This window comes from Esox lucius, chromosome 4 (assembly GCF_011004845.1).
Source record: "Esox lucius isolate fEsoLuc1 chromosome 4, fEsoLuc1.pri, whole genome shotgun sequence".
Taxonomy (NCBI): Eukaryota; Metazoa; Chordata; class Actinopteri; order Esociformes; family Esocidae; genus Esox; species Esox lucius.
Window position 1 is genome coordinate 23,178,765 of NC_047572.1, and position 24,641 is coordinate 23,203,405.

Consider the following 24,641-nt stretch of genomic DNA (forward strand, 5'->3'; position numbering starts at 1 on the left):
AGGAAACAGAAGTCACAAAGTAAACATCTGAGGTTGTGTGTTACTTTGATACTTTAACCGTCATTACATGCACCCCTTCCACTTCTCCACGCCGTCATTCTCTCTCGCCGCCATTTTTCTAACCATCCCATTGTCTCTTCTCCACTCTTCTGTCCATTCCTCTCCATCTCTCCACCGCTCTGTCCATCCTGCTTTCTCTTCTACTCCTTTATTCCTCGCTCTCTCCTGTCAGCCCGTCTGTCCACATCCATGTCCCTCTTTCCTACAAACCTCTGTCCATCTGTCTGTCTCTATATACCACTCTCTCTTTCCTCCAAACCTCTGTCCATCTGTCTGTCTCTATATACCACTCTCTCTTTCCTCCAAACCTCTGTCCATCTGTCTGTCTCTATATACCACTCTCTCTTTCCTCCAAACTTCTGTCCATCTGTCTGTCTCTATATACCACTCTCTCTTTCCTCCAAACCTCTGTCCATCTGTCTGTCTCTATATACCACTCTCTCTTTCATCCAAACCTCTGTCCATCTGTCTGTCTCTATATACCACTCTCTCTTTCCTCCAAACCTCTGTCCATCTGTCTGTCTCTATGTATCACTGCCTCTTTCCTCCAAACCTCTGTCCATCTGTCTGTCTCTATGTATCACTCCCTCTTTCCTCCAAACCTCTGTCCATCTGTCTGTCTCTATATACCACTCTCTCTTTCCTCCAAACCTCTGTCCATCTGTCTGTCTCTATGTATCACTCTCTCTTTCCTCCAAACCTCTGTCCATCTGTCTGTCTCTATGTATCACTCTCTCTTTCCTCCAAACCTCTGTCCATCTGTCTGTCTCTATGTATCACTCTCTCTTTCCTCCAAACCTCTGTCCATCTGTCTGTCTCTATGTATCACTCTCTCTTTCCTCCAAACCTCTGTCCATCTGTCTGTCTCCTCTCCACTCCTCTATCTATTCATTTTTCTTTTCTACTTCTCTATCTATACCTCTCTGTCTCCTCCGCCCCTCTCTCTGGTAATTAATGTGGGCCTAGATATTGCAATTATCTGGCACCTAGTCTCCAGTCTCCGAGAGGCAACACACAGTCCGTCCCCTCCATAATTTACACTACCAGCTGATCTGGGGTCAGGCCGTCCCGTTCCTTACATCAGCTATTTGGAAAGATAGACAAGTGACCAATGACCCCAGATCAGTGGTTAGGAGAGACAGCCCCTCTCATCGGCCCATGGCTGCAAGTTCTGCAGGGCATACAGGGAGGAGTTATGTGAGCACAGCGGGTCGGTGCTTGCTGATTCGCTCAAAGACTTGTGGAGGGCATCGGCCTGCAACTGTAAGATCAGCCGATTGGCTTGTTGACGCTCAGCCTCCCTCTCCTCTGCTGTCTGTCTCCTAAAAACAGAAAACAACAAAAATGACTTCAATTTAGTCACCATTATGTTTTACCAAAACACAGAGGGGACCCAAATGTTTTGTTATTCTTTAAGAATTAAAGACCTCCAGCATTAAAGGGATGAATCATGATTTAGAGATCAGATTAACTTTTGATGATAATATCAAAATATATAGGCATTGTGATAAAACATTAGCACATAAATATTATCATGATATTGTATTGCAAATCTATATGTTGACCCGTTGGATTTCAATACTTTAGATTTATTGCTTTGAAAAAGGTCTCTATTAAAAAGAAGATTATATTGAAGAGGTAAATTGCAATTCGGGTGCTGGTATAGCCAACTAGTGCAAAATGAATGCTGTGTCAAAACGATCCAAAATAGAGTCAAAAATTATTTTCTAAATATAACTGTTTTGATTTATAATAATCTCCAAATTACAAAACCTAAAAGTGGTACCCACAAGTTCATCTGACTCTTTGTAAGTAAAACAACATAAATTGCAAAGAGAGTGTCTCCTTAACAGCTCCTTAACAACCAGTATTTTCAACACATCAAGACCAATATGGTGATGTAATCATCCCATCCCAACTTTGAGCCAGAAGACATTGACTAACTTATGTATGTCCTGCTCTGTTCTGGACCCACTGGAATTTGCCATTGTCTGTCTTTTCTGCCCCCAACCAAATGAATGGGCAGTAGTCGGCCTACAAGTGCCACAAAAACTGGAACCGGAGACTGTCTGATTGACTGAGTTGTCAACAAAGCAGATTAACTCCTCATCATGGACTAACCTAAAATGTCCATATATTCGACTGTAAGGGGTGAAACACAGATGTTTACTGTCCTCAACTTGCACAATCATGATTCACTAATAGATCTAGATTAGGTTTAGGGTTAAGCTACTGACTTGTCTAACAATATGACATACATATAACGCATATGTATATATATATGCGTTCTTGGCTATAAGCCATAGCTCCTGTTACCCAATAGGTTTTAATCATGGTTATGTCTCTAATGAATGAATTGTCATTTATTATTTTCAGAAATTATTTCACTTAAATTCTCTGTCTGATTGTGTAGGCATTAGGAAAACGATCACAAGCTTTTGCTTTATACTAACCCAGAATACCTTTAGCAAACCGAACAGTCATTGGTCTAGGGTTATAACAGGGTTTACCAATCCCAGGTTCCAGCTGAAGTCAAAGGACGCTGCTGAAACCATAGATAATAGAACCATGAGTTATACCAGGAAAGTCCATTAACTCGTTGTAGCTAACAATGACTGTTTGAAAACACTGTAGCCTAGAATGCTTGTGTTGTTGTTGTTGTTGTTTTTTTTTATCGATAATTAGCATCAGCATTTGTTCGAAGGAGAGAATCACGTTGGATACAAAGTCAATAAACTAGCCAGTGAGTTTCTACATGCAGGTTTTGCGTCTTTTGCCAAGCTCTTGTAATCCCGTTATGTTCCCGCTGCCAGGTTGAAGAGAAGAGCCTATCAACAAATTATTTTCATGGTATTTAAATTGAAATGTTATCCCGATACCTCTAATTAATGTGAATATTGCCTTGGGTAATCAAATCAGCCTTGTGACATAATGCAATTAACCAAAAGTACTGTAGAATACCATCCCACCCAAATAGGCTGAAAATAGGTATTTTTTTTATAACAGAATTTTTCTAACAGAATTATCATAATTTTCATTTCTTCAGGGTGTTATTTCAATCCAATAATCTGGAGGACATTTTTTTGAAATTTATACAAAAACGTCAAAAGAAACCCAGGCCTATGCCCTAGGACTTCAGGTTCAAATACTTTACAATTATTAATTCATTATTCATACCAACAGCATAAAACCTATCGCGTCACTAATTGGAGCGGAAGTGTCTGGTGATTGGCCAACGTGATTATGAAACCATGTCAGATTAAAAGGAAAACTCAAGGTGGAATCGATTGTTAAAAAAAGGTTAATTTATGGATAAACTGACCTCCACTTGGTCCGGCGATTCTGGAACCAGGTCTTAACCTGCGCATCCGTCATCTTCAAGCTCTTGGCGAGGGTGGCTCGCTCTGCACTTGCGAGATATTTCTGCCGGTGGAAACGCTTCTCCAACTCACAAATCTGCACGCGGGAGAACGATGTCCGTGGCTTTTTTCGTTTGGGCGGTGTGCGGTTCTGGTATGGATGACCTATCCGCCGGGTCACCGTAAATGGCACTAGAGCTGTTGGTGGGAACAAAATCTCACTGAAAGATGTTTTCACCATAGTGGAGTGAGGTAAATTGTTTTATTGGCGTCTTCTATGAAAGGAAAGCCCCGGCCTCCAACTTTGTTGTAAAGTTTATAATGTTTGCTTGTAGATACACAATTACCATGCGTCCGAAAACAAAGGTATTAATAATGTATGTATAAATAAGTGTTTCACTGGTTTGACGCTTGCATGAAACCGAGCCTTCCTGTTTTGGCCTATTACTGCTCCATTTAAAATTTGTGAATATTTATTTTAAATATTATATTGTCATATAATGTAATTGGTATAGAGACATACAGTACTTTTTGACTAGTTTGGCATCCTCTTACATGAACAATTAACTCGAAAGAGTCATTAGGGTGTCGATGTTTTGGGGTTTAAATATGGTTGCGGATTTCTCCTATTTAATGTAAAAAAATTGCTTTGAAATCAATAGTCCTTAAATCAGTTATGTCGAAATCATTTCCATTATCAGTGACCTCGTTTCGCGAGCTTTTCATGTTTTCTCTCTTTGTTTTAGGTACCTAAACCTCTTCTTCGTGAAATATTGGGGATAAAGTCCTTGTGGGCAATAATGAATTCGACCCAAATATGAATATTGTGCCTTATCAGGTGGTCGGTTTAATCGTAAAATCAACCAAAATAATCTCTAAATGCCTCAATTTCCATTTACTTAAAGTTTGTTGGGTCTTCTAGTGATAACCACAAATAATAAACGCACATTTATATATAAATACATGTGCGTTTATTATATATTCACACACACACACACACACATACAAGTTGTTAAATAGGCCTACATAATTTTGTTGGCTATTTTTTGCATTATTTGTACCCAAACCCCATTCCAATTCAATTTTTGTGAATAATTTAATTGACGTAATTATAGTTAAAACATAAATGTTGCCTATGCTATGACATAGAAAAAGGCTACAATTTCAGGGAATTTGGATAAATTGGTAAAGCCTAAAGGCCTAGAGGCCTAGTCAATATTCCTTGTATAATTTTGATCACATTATCTTATTATTATTTTGTATGTTCCTGGTGTTTCTGTCGTTGTTATTTAACGTGTGTTTTAGGCCTGGGGTATTTTGAACAGATAACAAGTGAAATGTCAATTATTTAAAAAAAAGATAGCCTTAATCGCTGCGCTTAAAAAAATCCAGGACCTTTTTTCAATGGGCATAGTCTACGGTTTATTTCGGGAAGGTTAATTTACCTGATAACCTTTCCTTGGCAAATCTATTCCCGACCCACGGGAAACACAGGCCTCCATAACCGGGAACATTGCTTGCCACGGACGGCAGCCCCGCGGCAGTCATCGGTCTATGAGCGGGCACCCGGATCACTCCTCTGCTGCCCAAGCTGCGATTCATTCCGTACGAACCAGAATCCATACTGGAGAGTGAGATGGACACCGCGTTGTAGGACGCTGCGCTCCCACCGGTCGAGCTCCCCAAGTTGCAACCGTCTCCACTGCTTGTATCCGAACTGTATCTGCCGCTGCTCCTGCCGGTCTCTGAGTCAGCACCGCTACTGAGTATCTGGTCAATGCCAAAGCTGATGGGTTCGTGCGCGACCGCTTTGGGCGGAGAGATTGGTGCGCTTTGCACGCGCTCCATCCCCACGGTTTACTCAGACCGTGTGCCTGCCGGACAGGAAACAAATATAATTGCGAGTTTAAACGGCCAGTTTAAACGGCCAGTTTGTGCCAAAGAGAAGCTGTGGTTGCCCGCATTATATTCCTCGGTCCAGATTCCGATTTTCAACTCCGAAACGGGCTCCTTCACTTCATCCTTGAGCGCGCTTGTGAAAGTTTGATGTGCGTTTGGAGAGGTCTGTGACGCTCTCCTCCTTCCATCAACACATCTTGGTCTTGCTGCCCCCCTTCCACACACACACACACACACACACACACACACACACACACAAACACACACACAAAATTCACATTCCTGTGTTTCTATTGGTTGGTGATGCCAACCTCTTCTTTGTTCATTGGCGGTAGTTTTGGACGGATTCTTTTAGCGAATAGGCTATAGCTCTGTGTTTGATATAGTGGAATATCAGCGCTAGAGCTATTCATTTGACCTGCTAAAACAATTTACTTTTCTTACTCAGACTTTACAAAAGTGCAAGGAGTCCTTGTTTCCTTACCTCAGTAATGTAACCTTTCCCTTCTCCGAGTCTCCATAGGCCTAAATGTATAGGCTGTAATAACGTATTTCCATTAAACAACATTTACAGATAAAGGTTTACAATTTTTCGTCGTAGATTATCCGTTTATGTTATTTGGCCTCTTCTCAGCTCTGTGATATATCTGGTCGAAACACAGATCCGGTAACGGGGTGTTGTTTGGGAGCTGTGCTTGTCCCACTGGCCCAGTTATGGAGTATGCTATGAATGCGGGCAGTTCAGTGTTCTTATTGATCTTCTGTGAGGCGCACAATAATACATGTTTGACACAATAACACGACATTGCGAGGACACGGGCTGTATATAATTTTCATGGTCGCCGGAACCTCCAGCCTATTATACGTAACAGCAAGACCAATACAATAAGCTGTTTATCTACACTTGGAAAGAGTCTGGATGAGGGTTCCGTACTCACCTCGCTAGTCCTGATGTCGTCCTATGCTTAATCATATGAAACTTTTATGTTGTATTGGACAATTGCAAACATTCCCAACTGGACTATGTTTACAATTAGGCTATATTTGAACCCAAATGTTTTGAATTGCAATATGTTTTAACGCCGGGAAAGTAAAACAGTTAAATGAACTCGCCTAATTTCATGATTAACTTTAAAATGCAATAATAGCTATAGCCTTACCTACTTACTCAAGCTAAATTAATTATAAACTCTATTAAAATAGTTTGAAGAATGACTGACTGTCTTTTACTGAGATTCTCTTTTCTTTGGACCAATGCACAATTTGCTGTCAAATCTCAATGTTTAACTTTATTTCTACTTTTAGGTTTTTCAGATTCATCCCTGGTCGATTCCTGTAATATGAATAATGCCCTCGTAGTAATCATTAACCTACAATACATGTTTTGGTCATAAACGAACAGTAAACCTGTCAACAGACAACCAAAACCTGATGTGGTTCAATATGGACAGTCAGAATTGGCTAGTTTTCCCCGCCATATGTGAGCACACCAGTGGCCTATTTTCATGAAGGAGAAATGGACTGTTATAGCTGTCATTTGCATGTCATAAGCCAAAACAAATGTACACATATTCATTGCTTGGTTGTCAGGCTATTTTATATTAATTGTATAATTATATTATAACGAATATCGTATCCTTCGTAGTTTAAAAAAAAAATGAATTTGTGTTTTTATGTTCGATAGTTATAGTGGTATATGGCCATCTGAAAGTTTGTACAATACATTTTCCCTAGAGTCGTAAACCGTGTAATCTAGCCTCAATGTGTAGTTGTATGGCCTCTCCACGAACAAGTACACAGATAGCAGTGGATAAAATTGGTCCAGGGGCCGTGTGTGTAAAGGAGCCTGTATAAGACAGAACAAGTCGTAAGTACCCTTAGGACAAAGCTTTTCAGGCATAGGCCAATAGCTATATATACAGGGATCATTAAATTACGATTATAATTACTTTTCTAAGATAATTATAGCTGTAATAAATTCCACATATACTATAAATAATATAGCCTGATACTCACTTGCATACAATACATTGGGGCTTGAGACTTGCACCACAATCACAAGACCACAATCACAAGACCACAATCAAATCAGGACCCTATGCCTCCTTGTAGAGGTGGATACATTAAAAAAGTTATTCCCTTCAACAACAGTCATGGCCTGATAGTAAGCCAATTAAATAAAAACTAAAATAAAAAAAGAGACATATACCCGTAGTATTGTAAGCTAAAGTAATATAGTTTCAATAATTATTTAATAATTCTATAACTATTGGCGCATATAATAGTAGCCTGTATTTAAATCCAATAGCCGTTTTTGTAATGGCACTTGACTGGGAGAGCTCTCTTCATCTAAATGACCTCGTGTGGACAATTAGGCCTAGGGTAACGTCAATTCTCGTGCAAACTGCAAAGCAAATATATTCAGCTCGCATTCGAGTTCCCTCTCAGGAGAGTAAGGTCCAACGAAAAGGAAAAAAAGACTGAAAGCGCATGATTTGTTTGAGAAATTACCGCTTGATCTGCATAATCGAGGTTCGAAATCGTGGCACCCGCGGGCTCCGTTTTTATTGCACGTGTCTTCACTGTTATCAATTTCAGGAGCAGGGCTCTCTCTCTCCAAACCGAAGGGGTCGGCTGCTTTTGAATAATGAATGACGCGTTTTTCTACCGTCGCCAAAGTGCCAGTGATGTTAGAATATGAAAAGGCAGCCGTAAGTAATAGTGCATTTAAATAGAATCTACTAATGTTATATTATGATACGTAGTGAAAGAGAGGGAGACGTTGAGAAAGAAAAAGGAAGAAGGATGTGTTTTATTGCAGTAAAAGCGACGGTATCCCAGGACGAGATTGCCTCACAGCCAAATGTAGCTGTTAATGAAACTTTGCCGCTCCTAACGATTCTTTCTTTGCCATCCTCATTAAATATTTAAAATATTTAATATACGTTTTAAGCTGCAAGACACTAGTGCGGGGCTATTGGGCAACAGGCAGCTATATCAGTGAAGGCTTGTGTCATACGACATTTATGGGAGGTTTTACAATTTAGCCTTCAATGCTCTGCGGAATAAATTTCTCTTTACAATCAGAGAATGTTTTCTCTTTTCTGTGCTCGGTATATCGTTGCCAGGGTTGTATGGCATGCATGCTCAGTAGGACTGTACAAGAGATGGGTGGAACAGGATGTCCAGTCACTATCCGGACCGGGGTTATCCTGCTGGGACTGTATCAGAGCGTTAAACAATCGACTAGGGTGTTGTGGGTGCAGGCCAACGGACTGACAACAAAGCCAATCACATCATGTTTTTGATTGTATTGTAATTTTGTTTTGTTATATTTTGAGCCTTTATTTTTGACATTTTCGCAATATTTGTTTGTTGTGTTCTTGGTCTGTAGGAAATAATGGAGGGATGCGGTTTGGACAAGATCAAGACTGTGTGTGTTTCTGCTTGAATGTGCTTGAGGTGGTATGTGTGTGTATGTGTGTGTGTGCATGCGATCTCGTTTGTGTGTCTGTGTGGACCATGCTAGTCTGTCTGATGGTTGAATGCATGGCTACCTCTTCATGCTGGTTAGAGAGAGAGAGAGACAGAGAAAAAGAAAGAAAGATGGAGGGATGAAGGGATAGGAGTGGGTCAGGAAGCTAACCACACAATCCTGAGTTAGAGGTAGTGATTGAGAGAAAAAGGATGCATCATATTAAGATGTTAAAGGACCTCTATGAGTCACATGGCTTTGGTTAGTGTGCAAATAGTGTGCACAGTCAGTTTGTGTGTTTGCCCGTCTGTGTGTCTGCCCGTCTGTGTGTCTGCCCGTCTGTATGTCTGTGTATCTGTCAGTGTCTCATAGCTTTTGAACTCGGCCCAATGAAGGCGGCCCAATGTTTCAAAAAGCATCAGATAAAAAAAAAACATTAGGATATCCTTGACACATGACTAATGAAATTAATTAGTGAGCATGTTAGTAAGTGTGTCGGTGTGTCAGACGTCCTTTGTGTTCGAGCAGCTGAGGCGACCTGAAGGCCCCCAGTTCTGTGTATTAATGTGTTCATTCATTAGTGTTCATTTCAGGATCATTGTCAGAGCAGCTCTTACTGGCCCTCTCTGCCCTTCATAAAAGCCCATTATCCTGCGTGTCGCTGCTCCACCCATTCTTCTGCCTTTTGACCTCCTCACCCCTCCTGTTGCCTGTCTGTGGGGTGCTGGAAGAGGGGAGGAGGGAGGAGGGGAAGGCACCAGCTGCCACCAGCCGTAGTGCTCCCATCCCTGGCAGAGGAGGTACTCTAGTCCCCTGCTCTGCCCGGCCTTCTGGCCCCTCAGGGTGGAGGAGGCAGCCCTGCCACCAGTCCCACCTGTCCTGCCCCAGGCTACAGAGCCTGACACAAACACACACACACACACCCACACACACCCACACAAGAACAACAGTGAGGTCGTGTAAATTCCCAGTCGAAATGCAACGTCTGTTTAAGTTCCTAGGATGTCAGGAATTTCCTTTGAAAACCTGCCTGTTGGGGCAGCAGTGAGCTCAAAGGCAGTAGATGTGCTACACAGACTCCCAAATTGTGCAAAAGTAATTGTGTAATAAATGCCATATTATTATTATTTTTTTTTTCCTGCAGATTGTTGTTGAATGAAAAACTCCAACCAAGGCTCTAAAAACACCCAAATAGGTAAACACATTTCAGCATCATGGTGTGGTTCTGTAGATGCAGAATAAATATTGTGTAATTACAGTTTTCCTTGATTGCTTACAAGCAAAAGTAAAATATGTGAGTGGTGTACTCATCTTTGTGAGATACTATAAATGACTAAGTTTCATCTTGTACATTTTTAAAATGATTTTTCACATGAATCATTAAAAACACATGAAAACATGAAAAAAACATAAATTATGAATTAATTTTGACCATACTAAGAACGTTAGCTATTTAGTTGCATTCACACTGATGTTGTTACGCAAACATATCACTGCATAAATAAATGTTTGCGTCTTTTACTGCAACAAAGAGCATTAGGCAGGGACCTCTGCATATCAGATGTGGCTGATTTAACATGTTTGTCTTTATTAAATGGGATTCCAGACAAATCTCATTCCAAAGTCTGTTTTTCTGCTAGTACGGTACACCAAAACATTAGTTCAGGCATTTTCGGGGGAGTAACGTTAGTCCACAAAAAATTAAACAGGGCATTTTCATCATAGAAAAAGATCATAACGAGGGTAATGTTTGTTGTAACTTCTCTTTAGATTTTTGTAATGTTTATTTCAACATCAGCATTCTTACCTCTTGTCTCAGCCATGCATCTCTCTCCGTTCCTCTTTCCCACGTCTTTCTCCGTATATGACATACAGAGTTGTTTGACTATTTGTGATGTATAACCAATCAGATATTTCTGTGGGCGGGACGTTGAGCCACACAAGCAGAAACCTTTCAGAGAAATGTGGCTCCCAGAGACGTGCATGTAGCCTAAAACTAAGTAATATCAGACAAATGAACGATTCCGATTATTGTCAAAAGTATGAATATCGGATCCAATTATCGTCCAGGCTGATAATCGGTCGACCTCTAGACCATGCACATGCTTTCAAGTGGAAATATAAATGAACCTTGAATGACAGAGACGTGGTGACTGACTGAACAAATTAGTGAGATATAGTTGGAGATAAATGTGGTTTGAGAGTGATGTACTGACCAAGTTTTAGTGGGGGAGAGAGAATTTGTGATTTAGTACACAGAGCTATGTTTCTCTATTGATTTGTCATTACTTAAAAGAGTTAGTCCCTGGTGAGTCATTAGTGTGTATCGGAGAGAGTGAACGAGAGAGAGAGAGACTCTCACCTGTGCAGGGCTATTAGCTTACCATCCTTCAGGACAGGAAGGTGAGTGTGGAATGGGTTAACAGATGAGGCAGGATAGATAGGGGAGATTGTATGTTTTGTTAAACCACGCACTTCTGTAATCTGTTTACCTCATTCCTTTTTGGTTCCTTCTGCCCATTCACAGTTTTTCCTGATTGCTAACAAGCATCATTAATACTGAAACCACAATAACAACAACTTTTTACAGTATTCATTTCTTATGTAAAGTGAGTTGTTTTTCCACTTAGGGGTGTACTCACTTTTGTTGCCAGCGGTTTAGACATTAATGGCTGTGTGTTGAGTTATTTTGAGGGGACAGCAAATTTACACTGTTATACAAGCTGTACACTCACTACTTTACATTGTAGCAAAGTGTCATTTCTTCAGTGTTGTCACATGAAAAGATATAATCAAATATTAGCAAAAATATGAGGGGTGTACTCACCTTTGTGAGATACTATAAATGACTAAGATTCTTCTTGTACATTTTTATTGTAGGGGCCAATGAGTGGTTTATGTAACAGCAAACCATCATGGGACAGTGCTGCACACATTGTGATGTTAGCTCCTCTTTGGCCTGGGACATTCCACGGTGGCATAGTGTTTTTGCCAGGTTGAATCAAGCTTCATCCACAAAGATGAATTTATGTTCAGTTTGACTGGCTTCCATCTCCATTCTAAAAAACAGTAAATTCACATGTTTCCAATACTTGACATTATGCATAGATGTGTATATACCCTGTTTGGTTATTGAACAGACATCTTGCAGGAAGACATCTTAATGGATATATTGATAACTGGAGTTTTTTCACACGTTCACTGTTTCTCTCAAAGGGTACAGTGTACAAAACCTGGGTAGGTTTTCAGCTGAAACTGCAATCAACTGTGTTTGGATTGATAAAATATTCTACTATTAAAATGTTCTCACAAATATTAAACACCTTATATTTCAATCTGGTTACTGCAGAAACAGTTGCCATCATTCTGTTTTGAATGTGTTTTTAAACAGTTTTAGGAACATTGTGTAAGCATTTGGAAAACAATGCGCTGTGAATATATTGTTTTGCATCTGGTGGAGTATGAACGAGAACAGAGTTCATGGATTTTGAAGAATGTATTCACTGAATGCATTTTGTGTGAAGGCAATGAAAAATGCTTCACAGTTTGGTCCACACACACTTCTTTTTTGCTGACCGTGTGAGAGAGTTCACCCGTCCACCCTGTGATGGCGAAATCCTGTAAGTGCGTTTGGAGTGAACATCATTTGTCATATTCAGTTACACCCGTGTCATTGTGGTAGTATATTTTCTCCACACAAACACACGCGCGTGGGGGTGACCCCGGTCTACCTTCCCTACTGACCTACAATCTGTTCCCAGACTTCTTGACATCAGAGACCGGTGCACCCCAGGAGATAGAAACACATGCTTATGAGTGAGAGAGACACGGGGAGATTGTGTGTGTGTGTGTGTGTGGGCATAGTTGTTGGCATATAATAATTGTGTGAGTTGTGATGGATATTTTCTCAGACAGGACCATGTGTGTGGACAGAGTGTGTGTGTGGACGGGGAGTCTCTGAGTGTGTCTTTATTTGTGTGTTTGTGTGTGTCTGCATGTGCCTGTATGTGTGTCGGTGTGCCTGTGTGTGTGTCTGCGTGTGTGTGTGTGTGTGTGTGTGTGTGTGTGTGCCTGTATGTGCGTTGTGTGTGTGTGTGTGTGTGCATCTGTATGTGTGTGTCTGTGTGTGTGGGTGATGGTGTAAGCCTGTATGTGTGTGTGTGTGTGTGTGTGTGTGTGTGTGTGTCTGTATGTGCGTTCATACCCTCTGCCCCCTCCCACTGGTGTTAATTGATTCTCAGTGCACACCGCTGATTGGTGTGAGGACCCCTGGGGGCGGGGAGAGTCTCAAGCTGTCCCCTCTCTGTACCCCCACCCCACACACACACACACACACAGCCATTGATAATGTATACACACTCACACATTGGGTTTTCACACTGCAGTGAAAGGAAGTCAGCCTCCACAGTTCAGCAGGTTCTGTTACAGACTGACGATATGAGAGAGAGAGTGAGAGAGATAGAGAGACACAGGGAACTTACTATATAGGCTCCTCATCAATTCCTTAACACAGGAGCACATGTTAGGGCTTGTGTGTGTGTCTGTATGTGTGAGAGAGAGATTGTGTGTATGTGTTTGTGCTTGTTTGTAAAGATATGGTTATTAATTTCCAGCAGTGCCCGCAGGGTAAGATGTTATTACAGGTCTGATTACCACTAATCTCTTATTAATTGCCATCAGCTAGCACACAATGGCCATATATCTAGCTGATTCTGTCTAATGAATTTAGCAACTTACATTTTTTTTAATTGCTGCAGGTGGCTAATCTGTCTGTATGCTAATGCCAAAGTTTTGAGTGTGTATGTGTGTGTGTTTGTAGCATACATTTGTAAGGAAAAAGGAAAATATTAACAATGGTAAATGGTATTTCTTACATGTGCCTATAATGCTATAACACTTTAACCCTATAATGCCATATAATAGCACACAATGGCATATAACACTATAGAACGCCACATAACGCCACATAATGCCAAGTAACGGCAAGTAACGTCATGTAATGCCCCATAACGCAATATAATGTCTGTTTTTGACCAGTGTTGCCCAATAATCCCGAATACCCCATTAACTGGGAAAAGCCCTCTGGACAGTAATAACTCATTGTTCCAGTGATTTAATCACACTGGAAAATATGAGGAAAATAAAGAGAGAAATAGCAAGGGAGGAAGCGAGAGAGAAAAGAGGGAAAGAGGGAGGTAGATGGATACATAGAGAGAAAGAGATGGTGACAGAGGGATATATAGGCATGGCTTTTTTTGATAAATAGCCCAGCCTCTCTGTATTGCATTAGCCTAGCTAACCAATAGATTGCAGTGAGAATGGGCACAGACACATACGATTGGTTTCTCATATAAAAGTTGCATATTAAATTCCTTCACAGGACTGCACCCTGCAAGCATGTTTCAGAGAAAGAAGAGAGGCAGAATATATAAAGGGGGGAAGAGAGAAGAGAGGAAGGTTGAAACCGGGAGAAAAGCAAAGAGAGAGAGAGGGTGAGGGAGGGAGGCTGGGGTAGAAAAGAACAGGGTGTTGGGGAGAAATATTTCATCCTAAAACTTTCTCCCTTTGTTCATGTTAAGTGTGCTCCATGAGTCTGCGTGTTCTTAGCTTTTCTGTGTTACTGTTAATGGCCTCTTAATTATTTTCTAACTCGTTAAGATGCTGATGTTTTAACAGTAATTAATCCGTCATTTGTCCGTATGCAAATATGTACCATTGAGACTTCTTCTCCAAGCAGTATCCCTCCCATAATCCAATGTGAATGCAGGACCCTAGTGGAAGGAGACGATGTGAAGTTACTACCTCTCATCCCTTTTAATTGCTTATTAACTACCTTTAATTACCTGGCTATCGCTGAGGGACTTGGCTTGTCAGAAAATGGCTGATTGAAGTTGATTGGTCTTGAACACTGCATTCTTCAAGGAAATCCTTCATAAATGTTTAGAAAGATTGCTTCGCGTATGTAAATAAATGTTTAACATATAATGGAGAGAAGTGTGTATTGTCATACATACTGTAATTTCACTATATGCTCTCTGTCAGAGTCTCGCTTTCTTTTTGCCTGGCCTCTTTCTTTCTCTCTTTGTCTGCATTCCTTTCTCTCTCCTTCTTTATCTCCATCTTCCCCTCCTCTATTCTCCATCCTTCCTCTCGCCAGATCTTATTAAGTCATTAACTTTTTTTCATCATTTTTAATAAAAGATGAGTTATGACTCCAGCTTCTCTGGAGCACAGCACCCCCCACCCCCAATTCACTCACTGTCTTTCACTTCGCCTGCTTTCCTCTCCTCCCTTCTCCTGGTCTTGTTTCCTTCATCTTCTAAGATCCAAACAGACCTTAAAATTGTAGGTGAGGCCATGTACCCATAACAATCCTCTATAACCAGTAGGCAGATATAATTCAGATATTATTCATTTTGACTCAGTTTATGGATTTTGGAAAGGAAGAACACAGATTGTACTGTGGTTAGAAGTGAGATGACTAGTATTGGATTTCAAGTCTATACCAGAACATTTGTTAACACACCTCACACAAGTTGTCTAACATTTTGGTGTAAATGTTTTACATACAGATATTGTATATTTTTACAGACCCCAGTATATTTGATTTATACAATCAACATTTGATTTCATTCATGAGTAATGAAACTGCGTTCACCTATTTTTATTGTTTTTTTTCAAAAACCTTGTTTTATGCCTGCCAGGGCAATCTTGGTTGAGTCATAGTGTTTAAAATCAATTATATTTCCTCAACTCTGTCTTCTCCTCTCTGTAATATCTGGCTTCCCTTTGCTCACGTTCAAAGGTAATAGAGCAGAGTGAACTTGGACAAAAATGCTCTTGTATGAAATTTACAGAGGCGGATTCCTAAATGAATGTGTACAAACCAGGTTCATTGTACACTTGTTGTGACAGATGGTTGATGGGTGTAACAACATTAACGTAGGCAGACCTTACAGTACATCAACCAAGATCTTCGCAAACACTACTTGACTTGCTACCTTGAATTAGTAGCTGAATATATTGCCACACTTTCCTTGACTACTAGAAAATTGCATTTTCCTCGGCTGTTTGGTTCAGTTCCATCCCTGGTGTAGAGGGCATACCAGTAAAACCTTACAAGGCCATGTGTTGCAGTGTGGTAGACATGACAAATATCAGAATGTCTGGGCCGTGATTTTGTCCCGTACTCATACTGTCATCCGTAATACCTCACAGAGCTGGTCTCCAAACTTTTTCCTCATGGGAATATGAATGGTCTGGGGAGGCCTGAGGAGAGGGCTGTAAACTCAATTATAGAAGACCCATAGCTGCACAGAAAAACATTTCCTCAAACCAATAAAACTCTCTGATATTTTAAATAATATTTTCTCAAAACACTGATTGTTTTGATACAAATGAAATAATTGATAGGTCCACTCTCCTTTTCCGCTAAGAAACTGTAATCCATCTCCGGAGGGCGTATGTGTTTATTAGAACCTCTCCGTCAGGTTAAGGTGAATGATACAAGCCGAGTTCATCGCCAGTCTGATGAGAGAGCTTTTGTCCGTCTGCGCAAGTGTCTGTCTGTCCGTCGCACAACATCGCTTTCCAGGTCTCAAGTCTTCTAGGGCAAAGGGACTTGTGGCTTCACCCTGTCAGTTCTCATGGACTGGAGGAATAGAAGTGTAATTCCATTTCTTTGGTTGGAGATCCCTGGTATTCTGTGTTGTGGATTGTCTGTGATATTCAGGAAGAGCTGCTTTATATCTGGTAGCCTTTTGTTCTTTGTGAAGTCGGCCAAAGAGTTGCAAGGCCCTGGAGGGGAACATAAGGAACACCTTTAGTGTGTGTCCACATTTCCTTTTCATCCTTCATATAGTCTAGACGTCCTTCATATAGTCTAGACATCCTTCATATAGTCTAGACATTCTTCATATAGTCTAGACATCCTTCATATAGTCTAGACGTCCTTCATATAGTCTAGACATCCTTCATATAGTCTAGACATTCTTCATATAGTCTAGACATCCTTCATATAGTCTAGACATCCTTCATATGAGGTTTTTATCCATCATATAGCTGACTTGTCATTCACATGGCCATCATATCCTTCATATAACATACACATCCTTCATATAACCTACACGTTCTTCATATAACCTACACATTCCTCATATAACCTACACATTCTTCATATAACCTACACATTCTTCATATAACCTACACATTCCTCATATAACCTACACATTCTTCATATAACCTACACATTCTTCATATAACCTACACATTCTTCATATAACCTACACATTCTTCATATAACCTACACATTCCTCATATAACCTACACATTCTTCATATAACCTACACATCCTTCATATAACCTACACATTTTTCATATAACCTACATCCTTCATATAACCTACACATTCTTCATTTAACCTACACATCCTTCATATAACCTACACATTCTTTATTTAGAGTATACATCTTCATATAACATTCACTGTCTTAAACAATTAGTACATCTGTTGTCTCTTTCAGTAAATGTTTTTTAATGGGCTAAAATGTCTTGTCTGACCTGTCAGTGACGTGGGTCATCTCCTGGGTAGTGTGTGGGATTTAGGCTGTCTGTCTGGGCTCAGTGTTCAGGTCTGGCAAGACACTTCCATTTCTCCTCAAAGACAGACACATGGTCAGGAGGATCTGACATAGGACATAGAATGGTGTCTCGGTGGGAAGATTAGTGTGTGAAGAGGAGACGGCCTGTCCACAACAAGCCCTATATGATGTTATGAACATTTGCCTCTCATGTTTAGTAACATTTGCCTGATAGCAAGAACATTCGAAAAGGGAGGGAGTCCGAATGTTCGACCAGTTATTGTGTTGATGCACACATGAATGGGTGTGTCTTTTTGTATCCATTGTTTCATCCAACTTGATTTTAATTTGACAATATGGGTTGATTAAATAGGAAACGTAATTCATGTTCGGTGAGATTTTGGATTTGTTGTAAATTGCAGAAAATGTGAGATTAGCTTCCTTGCTAGATCTCGCTTGCAATTAGGGTGCTTATTATGATATAATATTGCAGTTTTACTTGATTGCTTTAGCAGTTTTGCCCATACGGCATTCACTGTTTCAAAGAACATACTGGTCCAAATGACGAACTCTGTTGGCCACATTTCACTTGCTATATGCCCTAAGATGCTGAAAACATTAAATACATGACAAAAAAATGAAGTAGTCGCGTCAAAAGACACAGCTTGTCATTGGAACGTTGTGTGTAGGAGGCAAGGACACTGCACAGTGGATAACTTTTAAATACAAAGAACTAAGATGTAACAGAACCTAAACGAGACATGAACAGAACAATGTATCAAAAGGAATAGAATCCCAAACAATGACAGACAAGATAAACTAGGTAAGGACCGTTTTCTCAATTGTTTGGGCCCCTTTTGTCCATGAAGAATTTACGTTTCAAAACATATAGGGCCAAGCGAAAAAACACTGACAGAATGACAAATGTTATTTCCAAACTAAATATAGGCTCCCCTAGGATGGTTAACCCTCTCCTAATTTAGTTTGTACCATAAAAGGCAAGTAAACATATTCTAATACCATGGCATTAGTTTTTTTTGTTCTCACTACAGGGATTTTACTAATGGTGACCTATGCACAATGTCACTGAAGAGCATGAATATCTAGAAATCCGGTTATCAATTTGCTTTACCTCCTTCCATTCTGTCCTTTACAAATGCTGTATACAGAGAATAAAATACATCAATCTAACAAAACACAGCAAAATAAATCTAAAATGTGTTTCACACCTGTGTTTTACAGTATTCAGTGTGGTATATATTGTAACTTACTTATTGTCATTCTTCCCTTACCCTTGCTTAGTGCATACTTGCAAATAGCAGCTCAATGGTAACCTCTTTTATGCATCAATATGGACTGATTGCTGATTGAGCAGAGGTTTTGTGTATGTACTGAAGAGGTTCACATTCAAGGGACATCAGCTGTGACCTGAAGTTCAAATTTTGTTTGTCATTATTGACTCAATTGAGTTATGTGTTTTTTTGTAGGGAGTTGTGTTTATGGGTTGGACAAAATATGAATAGCATTGACATTGTGTGTGAAAGCAATGAGAAATGACTAACTGTTTCGCAAACAAAGAACACTGTGCTCATTATGTTACAATGGAGTCCATTTAGAGCATGAGGTAATTCTCTCTCAGTTAACCGCCTCAGGCTCCAGCGATGCTGGTCATAATGCACTGCCTCATGGGAATCCCACCTACTGTCATTGGCAAGTCAAGGCTTGAGCCGCATATCATTTCTTGTTATCTGTACTCTTTGGGGCTCAGTAGTGATGCTCAGTAGTGATCTTCCCTTACCTGTCATTGTTCACAGTGACCTCGTTGGCGTGCTGCAGAGAGGCCGTGGCTGCCCCCTGGTTGACTTCCTGTAGCATCATGATTATACCCGTCTCACCTTGTCCCGCCCTACAGGAAGAGGTGTGTCCACACAGCAGAGCCACCTCCCCCCCACTCTCCCCCATCGTGCCTGAGAGTGCAAGAGCAGAAGACCATAATGAGACGTCCTGTCTGTCGTGCTCACCACTGACCTAACCAAGCGCGTCAGTGCCGTGAGTCATTGTGTATTCACCTGGTGTCAGGTCTGTGTCTCTGCTCATTTTACCTGGGGTGTACGCGTTTGGGCACGGTGGCCTCCCCATCCTGCCGCATCCATGGTAACCACAACGCAGCAGCCGGGCGTAGGCCGACCTAAAGTCTCTGTTTAGGGCAGCGTATAGCACGGGGTTGAGAGCTGAGTTGGCGTACCCCAGCCACACCACAATGGGGTATTTTGACGGGAAGTCTGTCTGCTTCTTCAGACCCTTGATGGTGAACATGGTGAAATAAGGGAACCAGCACACCACGAACGCCCCGATCACTGCCGCTAAAGTCACCGTGGCTTTGTGTTCCCGCAGAGCGACCGCGGTTACCGAGTTGAGGGCTGAGGGCGGGGTTGACGAGGGGTCGCCGCCGCCGTTGTTGTTGAGGTGGGGTCGCGTGTGGATGATGCGTCTGGCCTGGCCCCGGGCAATGCGGAGGATCCGGTAGTAGGTCCAGCACATCACCAGCAGGGGGAGATAGAAGGTCAGGGAGGCGTCCACCGCAGCGTACGACGGGTTCAGCTCAAATTTGCACTCCCCGTGCTCCTCCGGTCCGAGGTTCTGCACTTTGCCGTCCTCCGTGTTCCAGCCCAGGTGTATCGGCAGGAACGACACCGCCAGCGACACTGCCCACACGGCCGCCATCGCCACGGCAACTCTTCTGGGCAACACCAGTGAGGAGTATCTAAGGGGCATGGTCACAGCCAGGTAGCGGTCCAAGCTGATGGCCAGCAGGGTGAGGATGGAGGCAGTGCATAACATAACGTCCAGTGAGGTGTAGATGTTGCAGAAGGTTGGACCCAGCGGCCATTCTGTGAAGTAGCTGAGGGCAGAGAAGGGCAAGACCAGCATGCCAAGCAGAAGGTCGGTGACGGCCAGGGACACGATGAAACAGTTTGTGAGGCAGCGGAGACGTCTTGTGGCACAGACAGCCAGACACACCAGCACGTTACCGCACACGGTCAGCAGAATGAGTAGAGACATGGAGATGCCTATTATCACCCCAGACAGCATCCTCCCTGCCCTCCACCTAGTCCCAGCACTAACCCCTGCCCTCCACCTTGACCCAACACTAACCCCTGCCCTCCACCTTGACCCAACACTAACCCCTGCCCTCCACCTTCACCCAACACTAACCCCTGCCCTCCGCCTAGACTCAACACTAACCCCTGCTCTCCACCTAGACCCGACACTATCCCCTGCCCTCCACCTAGACCCAACACTAACCCCTGCCCTCCGCCTGGACCCAACACTAACCCCTGCCCTCCGCCTGGACCCAACACTAACCCCTGCCCTCCGCCTAGACCCAACACTAACCCCTGCCCTCCACCTAGACCCAACACTAACCCCTGCCCTCCGCCTGGACCCAACACTAACCCCTGTCCTTACTCCAGTTATACCCAGACCTGTGGATTAATCCTTCAGAGAAAGTATATCTTGACATGACCAGATCAATAAACATGTCTGAAGATGGACATTCATCTGTCTTTTATTTTCCTTAATATTTTTTTGTAAATCTGACACATTTATATATCAGATTATATGTGAACTCATGATGTCGAGGTCAGCGTGACCCCAGGTCCCGTGTCAGGTAGAGGTCAGCGTGACCCCAGGTCCCGTGTCAGGTAGTGGTCAGTTTAACCCCAGGTCCCTTGTCAGGTAGAGGTCAGTGTGACCCCAGGTCCCTTGTCAGGTAGAGGTCAGTTTAACCCCAGGTCCCTTGTCAGGTAGAGGTCAGTTTAACCCCAGGTCCCGTGTCAGGTAGAGTTCAGTGTGAACCCAGGTCTTATTTGATTTACAGATCTGGTTGACCCCAGGTCCTGTATAAGTTAGAGATCCTGTTGACCCCAGGTCCTGTATAAGTTAGAGATCCGGTTGACCCCAGGTCCTGTATAAGTTAGAGATCTGGTTGACCCCAGGTCCTGTATAAGTTAGAGATCTGGTTGACCCCAGGTCCTGTATAAATTAGAGATCCGGTTGACCCCAGGTCCTGTATAAGTTAGAGATCCGGTTGACCCCAGGTCCTGTATAAGTTAGAGATCTGGTTGACCCCAGGTCCTGTATAAGTTAGAGATCCGGTTGAACCCAGGTCCTGTATAAGTTAGAGATCTGGTTGACCCCAGGTCCTGTATAAGTTAGAGATCCGGTTGACCCCAGGTCCTGTATAAGTTAGAGATCCGGTTGAACCCAGGTCCTGTATAAGTTAGAGATCTGGTTGACCCCAGGTCCTGTATAAGTTAGAGATCCGGTTGAACCCAGGTCCTGTATAAGTTAGAGATCTGGTTGACCCCAGGTCCTGGTTGAAGAAGAAATGATGGGCTGATGGTTAGTCCACTGGATGATGAAATATTGTAGAACAGCTGCTTCTGTTAGTTGCTGGCTCACTCCGTCCCATATCACATTCAGGCCACGACTTCCTCTAAACATACAGACAGAAACAGGAAGTTGGTTTACAAAAGTATCATGACCTTTGTATGGCAAGGAGATACACTTCCACTACAGCACAGCTACTTCCACTATCAGAAAATGTGAAGTAGACCAAAGCAAAGCACGGCACTTTCTGTCTTATCAAGATTAGAGATGGAAAATGAGGGTCGTAGTTAACACTGGTATTGGCTGGAATATTCAACAAGATATGCTGATAAAGTTACCTGTGTGTGTGTGTGTGTGTGTGTGTGTGTGTTGGTGTGTGTGAATGTGCGTCAGCAATTGTTTGCTCACCCTCTTATGATTAAATGGAGTTTTGGGACATGTGCCAGCGTTGGTATGTTAGTAGTCTAATCTTTCAAAGTGCTTATCATTTAATTTACCAACTCAGTGGGGGAGGGGGTGAGAAAGTGGTGGGTTTTAAAGGGAGTGGTGGTGGGAAAAGGGAAGCCAATAGCCTTTTTGCTTTCACTCTGTCCACAGATGTTAATGCCATTTAACCCAGTTGAAGACTCACATGTTCAGTGCGATGAACTCATTATTGGATTCTGGATTCAAACAGAAATCGGGATCACACACACATGGAGAGATCACCTAAAGGTACATGCAATCTGCCATTGTAACATCACATCTCTAGCAATCTCTTTCTTTCGATCACTCACTCACATACTCACTCATTCACACACTCACACACACCTTTTCTCTTTCTCTACTATGGTTTTAGGGGACTGTTGGCAGAGCATGTCTGTACCTAGGCAGCCCCTGTGCCTGGTGATGGCCCTACACTGGCCCACGACAGACCCATTTCCCACAGACAGGCCTCAGAGGGGTGTCTGTCTTTCTGTCCGTACCTCCAACCCTCAGTCTATTAAAATAAAATGTATCAAAACAACCTTTCATGTCAATTATTAAATTCTGAAAATATTTAAAGAAATGCATCTTCAGACCAACTTCCTAATGATTCCTTTTTTGGACTGGTGATTTTATTTAAGTGCCCATTCCAAAAAAAAAAGGTGCATACCCACATAGGTCCTAAAATCCCCAAATCTAATTGATAAAAGGTCCATGGCATGAGCATCTTAAAACATCACAGATTAAGGGAGGGACCTAAGGTAATTACTGACGAATTTATAAATGATATTGTCTAGCAAAAAATATATGAATCACTAGTGAGTACACAGCTTCACTCCTTTCTGACTACATTTTGTAATGTGCTTTGATCAGGGTGTGTAGAGGCTATAATGTATCAGTGTATCTGCAACCACGCTGGTTGTAGATAATATTATTGCCAGAGACGTGGACTATAAGATGGATTGTGCTGCATTGTTTAGAGACGTGTCGAATGACTTTGACATAATTCATTATTCCCTTTTAATTAGCTTTGATGTCATCAGGTCTGAGAGCTCATGTCTGTTTTTGAGGTCATTCCCATTTCAGGATTCCATGCAATACAACTCAGGCGATGATGATCAAAGTGGTCAAATAAAAAAATATTGAAGAAATGCGTTAATATTAGGTCCTCTTTTGTTCACACTTAATATACCAAAATTACATTTGAAATATTGTGAGAAATGTTAACATTTATTTTCGTGCTGATGACCACCACTTATGAACCAAGCTTTTTCCTACATTCGGTCTGACGGTCTTGATATTAGTTGACAGGAGTATTTAACACCTTACCCTTGCCCTGTTTATAATATGTTTAAGATATTTTTTTCCAGAAATGTTTGTCCAGAAAATCACTGTCTTGATTTTTTTATGCTAAATGTTTGAAACATACATGCATACATTCATGCCTACATTTTGGTGCTCATAGTGCTTTTCAAAATCTGGAATACAATGTGCCATTGATAAACAATGTGCTAACCGTAATATTTTCTAATAATTTTAATAATATCTAATTTGCATGCATGCATGCTCACACACGTACTTTTATCAGTTGTTTTGTTATAGAAGTAGTATACCTTTTCTGTCATTTCAGACTAATGCGTTTACATCTTACAAGACATATCATTGGTCTGTCACAAAGCTATGAGTTTACATGAGCTATTTAAGCAGAATGTGATCTGTTATTATTTGAAAGATGGTATATTGAAACACTGTAGGTCATTTTTAAGCCCTTGGTGAGTTATTTGTATACACTGTGAAAGGATAATAACTTCATCTTGAAATGACCTTACATGACATTTCAGATGACATTTCAGATGACCCAAGCCATATTAGGTTCACATGAGAGTTACATCCTGAATCCTTCCCTTGTCGTCTCTATATAAGTGAATTCGGGACCACTTAGAGGTGAAATGACTGGATGGGTTTTTGTCAGTAGCTTTAATCAGTAGTTTTAAGGGAAGCAAAGGGAAGTGAATGTTTTATCAAAAAGGGCAAGATTTATCTACGTATGTGTGCTAGTAATAAAAAAAAACTGCGTAGCCAAAGGAAATTGGAGTCTAGCCAAAGGGTTTGAAGTTGGCTTTTTCTCTAGAACTGGGCCTGCAAAGATTATATCATGCAGTGCCTGGAGAGAGTTGAAGTTTAAGTCTATTCTGATCTCCATTGGCTTTTACAAGAGCAGCAGCCATTCTTTCTAAACCGTATGATTTGTGTTCGACATAGATGCCATTTTTAAAAATTCGACTCAAACCGCTGCATTTTAACAAGGAATTGGCCTGGGTACTGAGTCAAATGCTGATTTAACCTTTAAGTATAAATGATGAACATTTACATAATTGGTCATTCAAGAAAAGTATTCATGCAATTCTCATG

At 41.5% G+C, this 24,641-nt stretch overlaps 2 protein-coding genes and 1 long non-coding RNA gene across 5 annotated transcripts; 1 reads left to right on the forward strand and 2 right to left on the reverse strand.

Annotated features, from left to right (window-relative positions):
• Nucleotides 1-929: 929 nt before the first annotated feature.
• LOC105025223 (T-cell leukemia homeobox protein 3) lies at nucleotides 930-5,531 on the reverse strand. Its single transcript, XM_010895765.4, has 3 exons — nucleotides 4,865-5,531; nucleotides 3,383-3,617; nucleotides 930-1,382 (listed from the first exon to the last, which is right to left on the reverse strand). Exons 1-3 carry the CDS (start codon nucleotides 5,265-5,267, stop codon nucleotides 1,190-1,192), a joined length of 831 nt encoding a protein of 276 aa, XP_010894067.1. The 5' UTR covers nucleotides 5,268-5,531; the 3' UTR covers nucleotides 930-1,189.
• On the forward strand, nucleotides 3,586-22,694 carry LOC105025221. Of its 2 annotated transcripts, none has more exons than XR_829112.3 (3): nucleotides 3,586-3,671; nucleotides 22,362-22,478; nucleotides 22,603-22,694. It is a non-coding gene; the product is annotated as an uncharacterized LOC105025221 (long non-coding RNA). The 2 variants fall into 2 exon arrangements; XR_002196650.2 differs by lacking the exon at nucleotides 3,586-3,671 and adding an exon at nucleotides 7,922-8,029.
• On the reverse strand, nucleotides 15,335-20,526 carry LOC105025222 (histamine H2 receptor-like). Of its 2 annotated transcripts, XM_034291963.1 has the most exons (4): nucleotides 19,475-20,522; nucleotides 19,171-19,339; nucleotides 17,353-17,445; nucleotides 15,335-16,590 (listed from the first exon to the last, which is right to left on the reverse strand). In XM_034291963.1, the coding sequence occupies exons 1-3, from the start codon at nucleotides 20,463-20,465 to the stop codon at nucleotides 17,394-17,396; spliced, it is 1,212 nt and encodes a 403-aa protein (XP_034147854.1). In that variant the 5' UTR covers nucleotides 20,466-20,522; the 3' UTR covers nucleotides 15,335-16,590; nucleotides 17,353-17,393. The 2 variants fall into 2 exon arrangements, with proteins under 2 accessions (XP_034147854.1, XP_034147855.1); XM_034291964.1 differs by lacking the exon at nucleotides 15,335-16,590 and having other exon boundaries at nucleotides 17,359-17,477; nucleotides 19,475-20,526.
• Nucleotides 22,695-24,641: the final 1,947 nt, after the last annotated feature.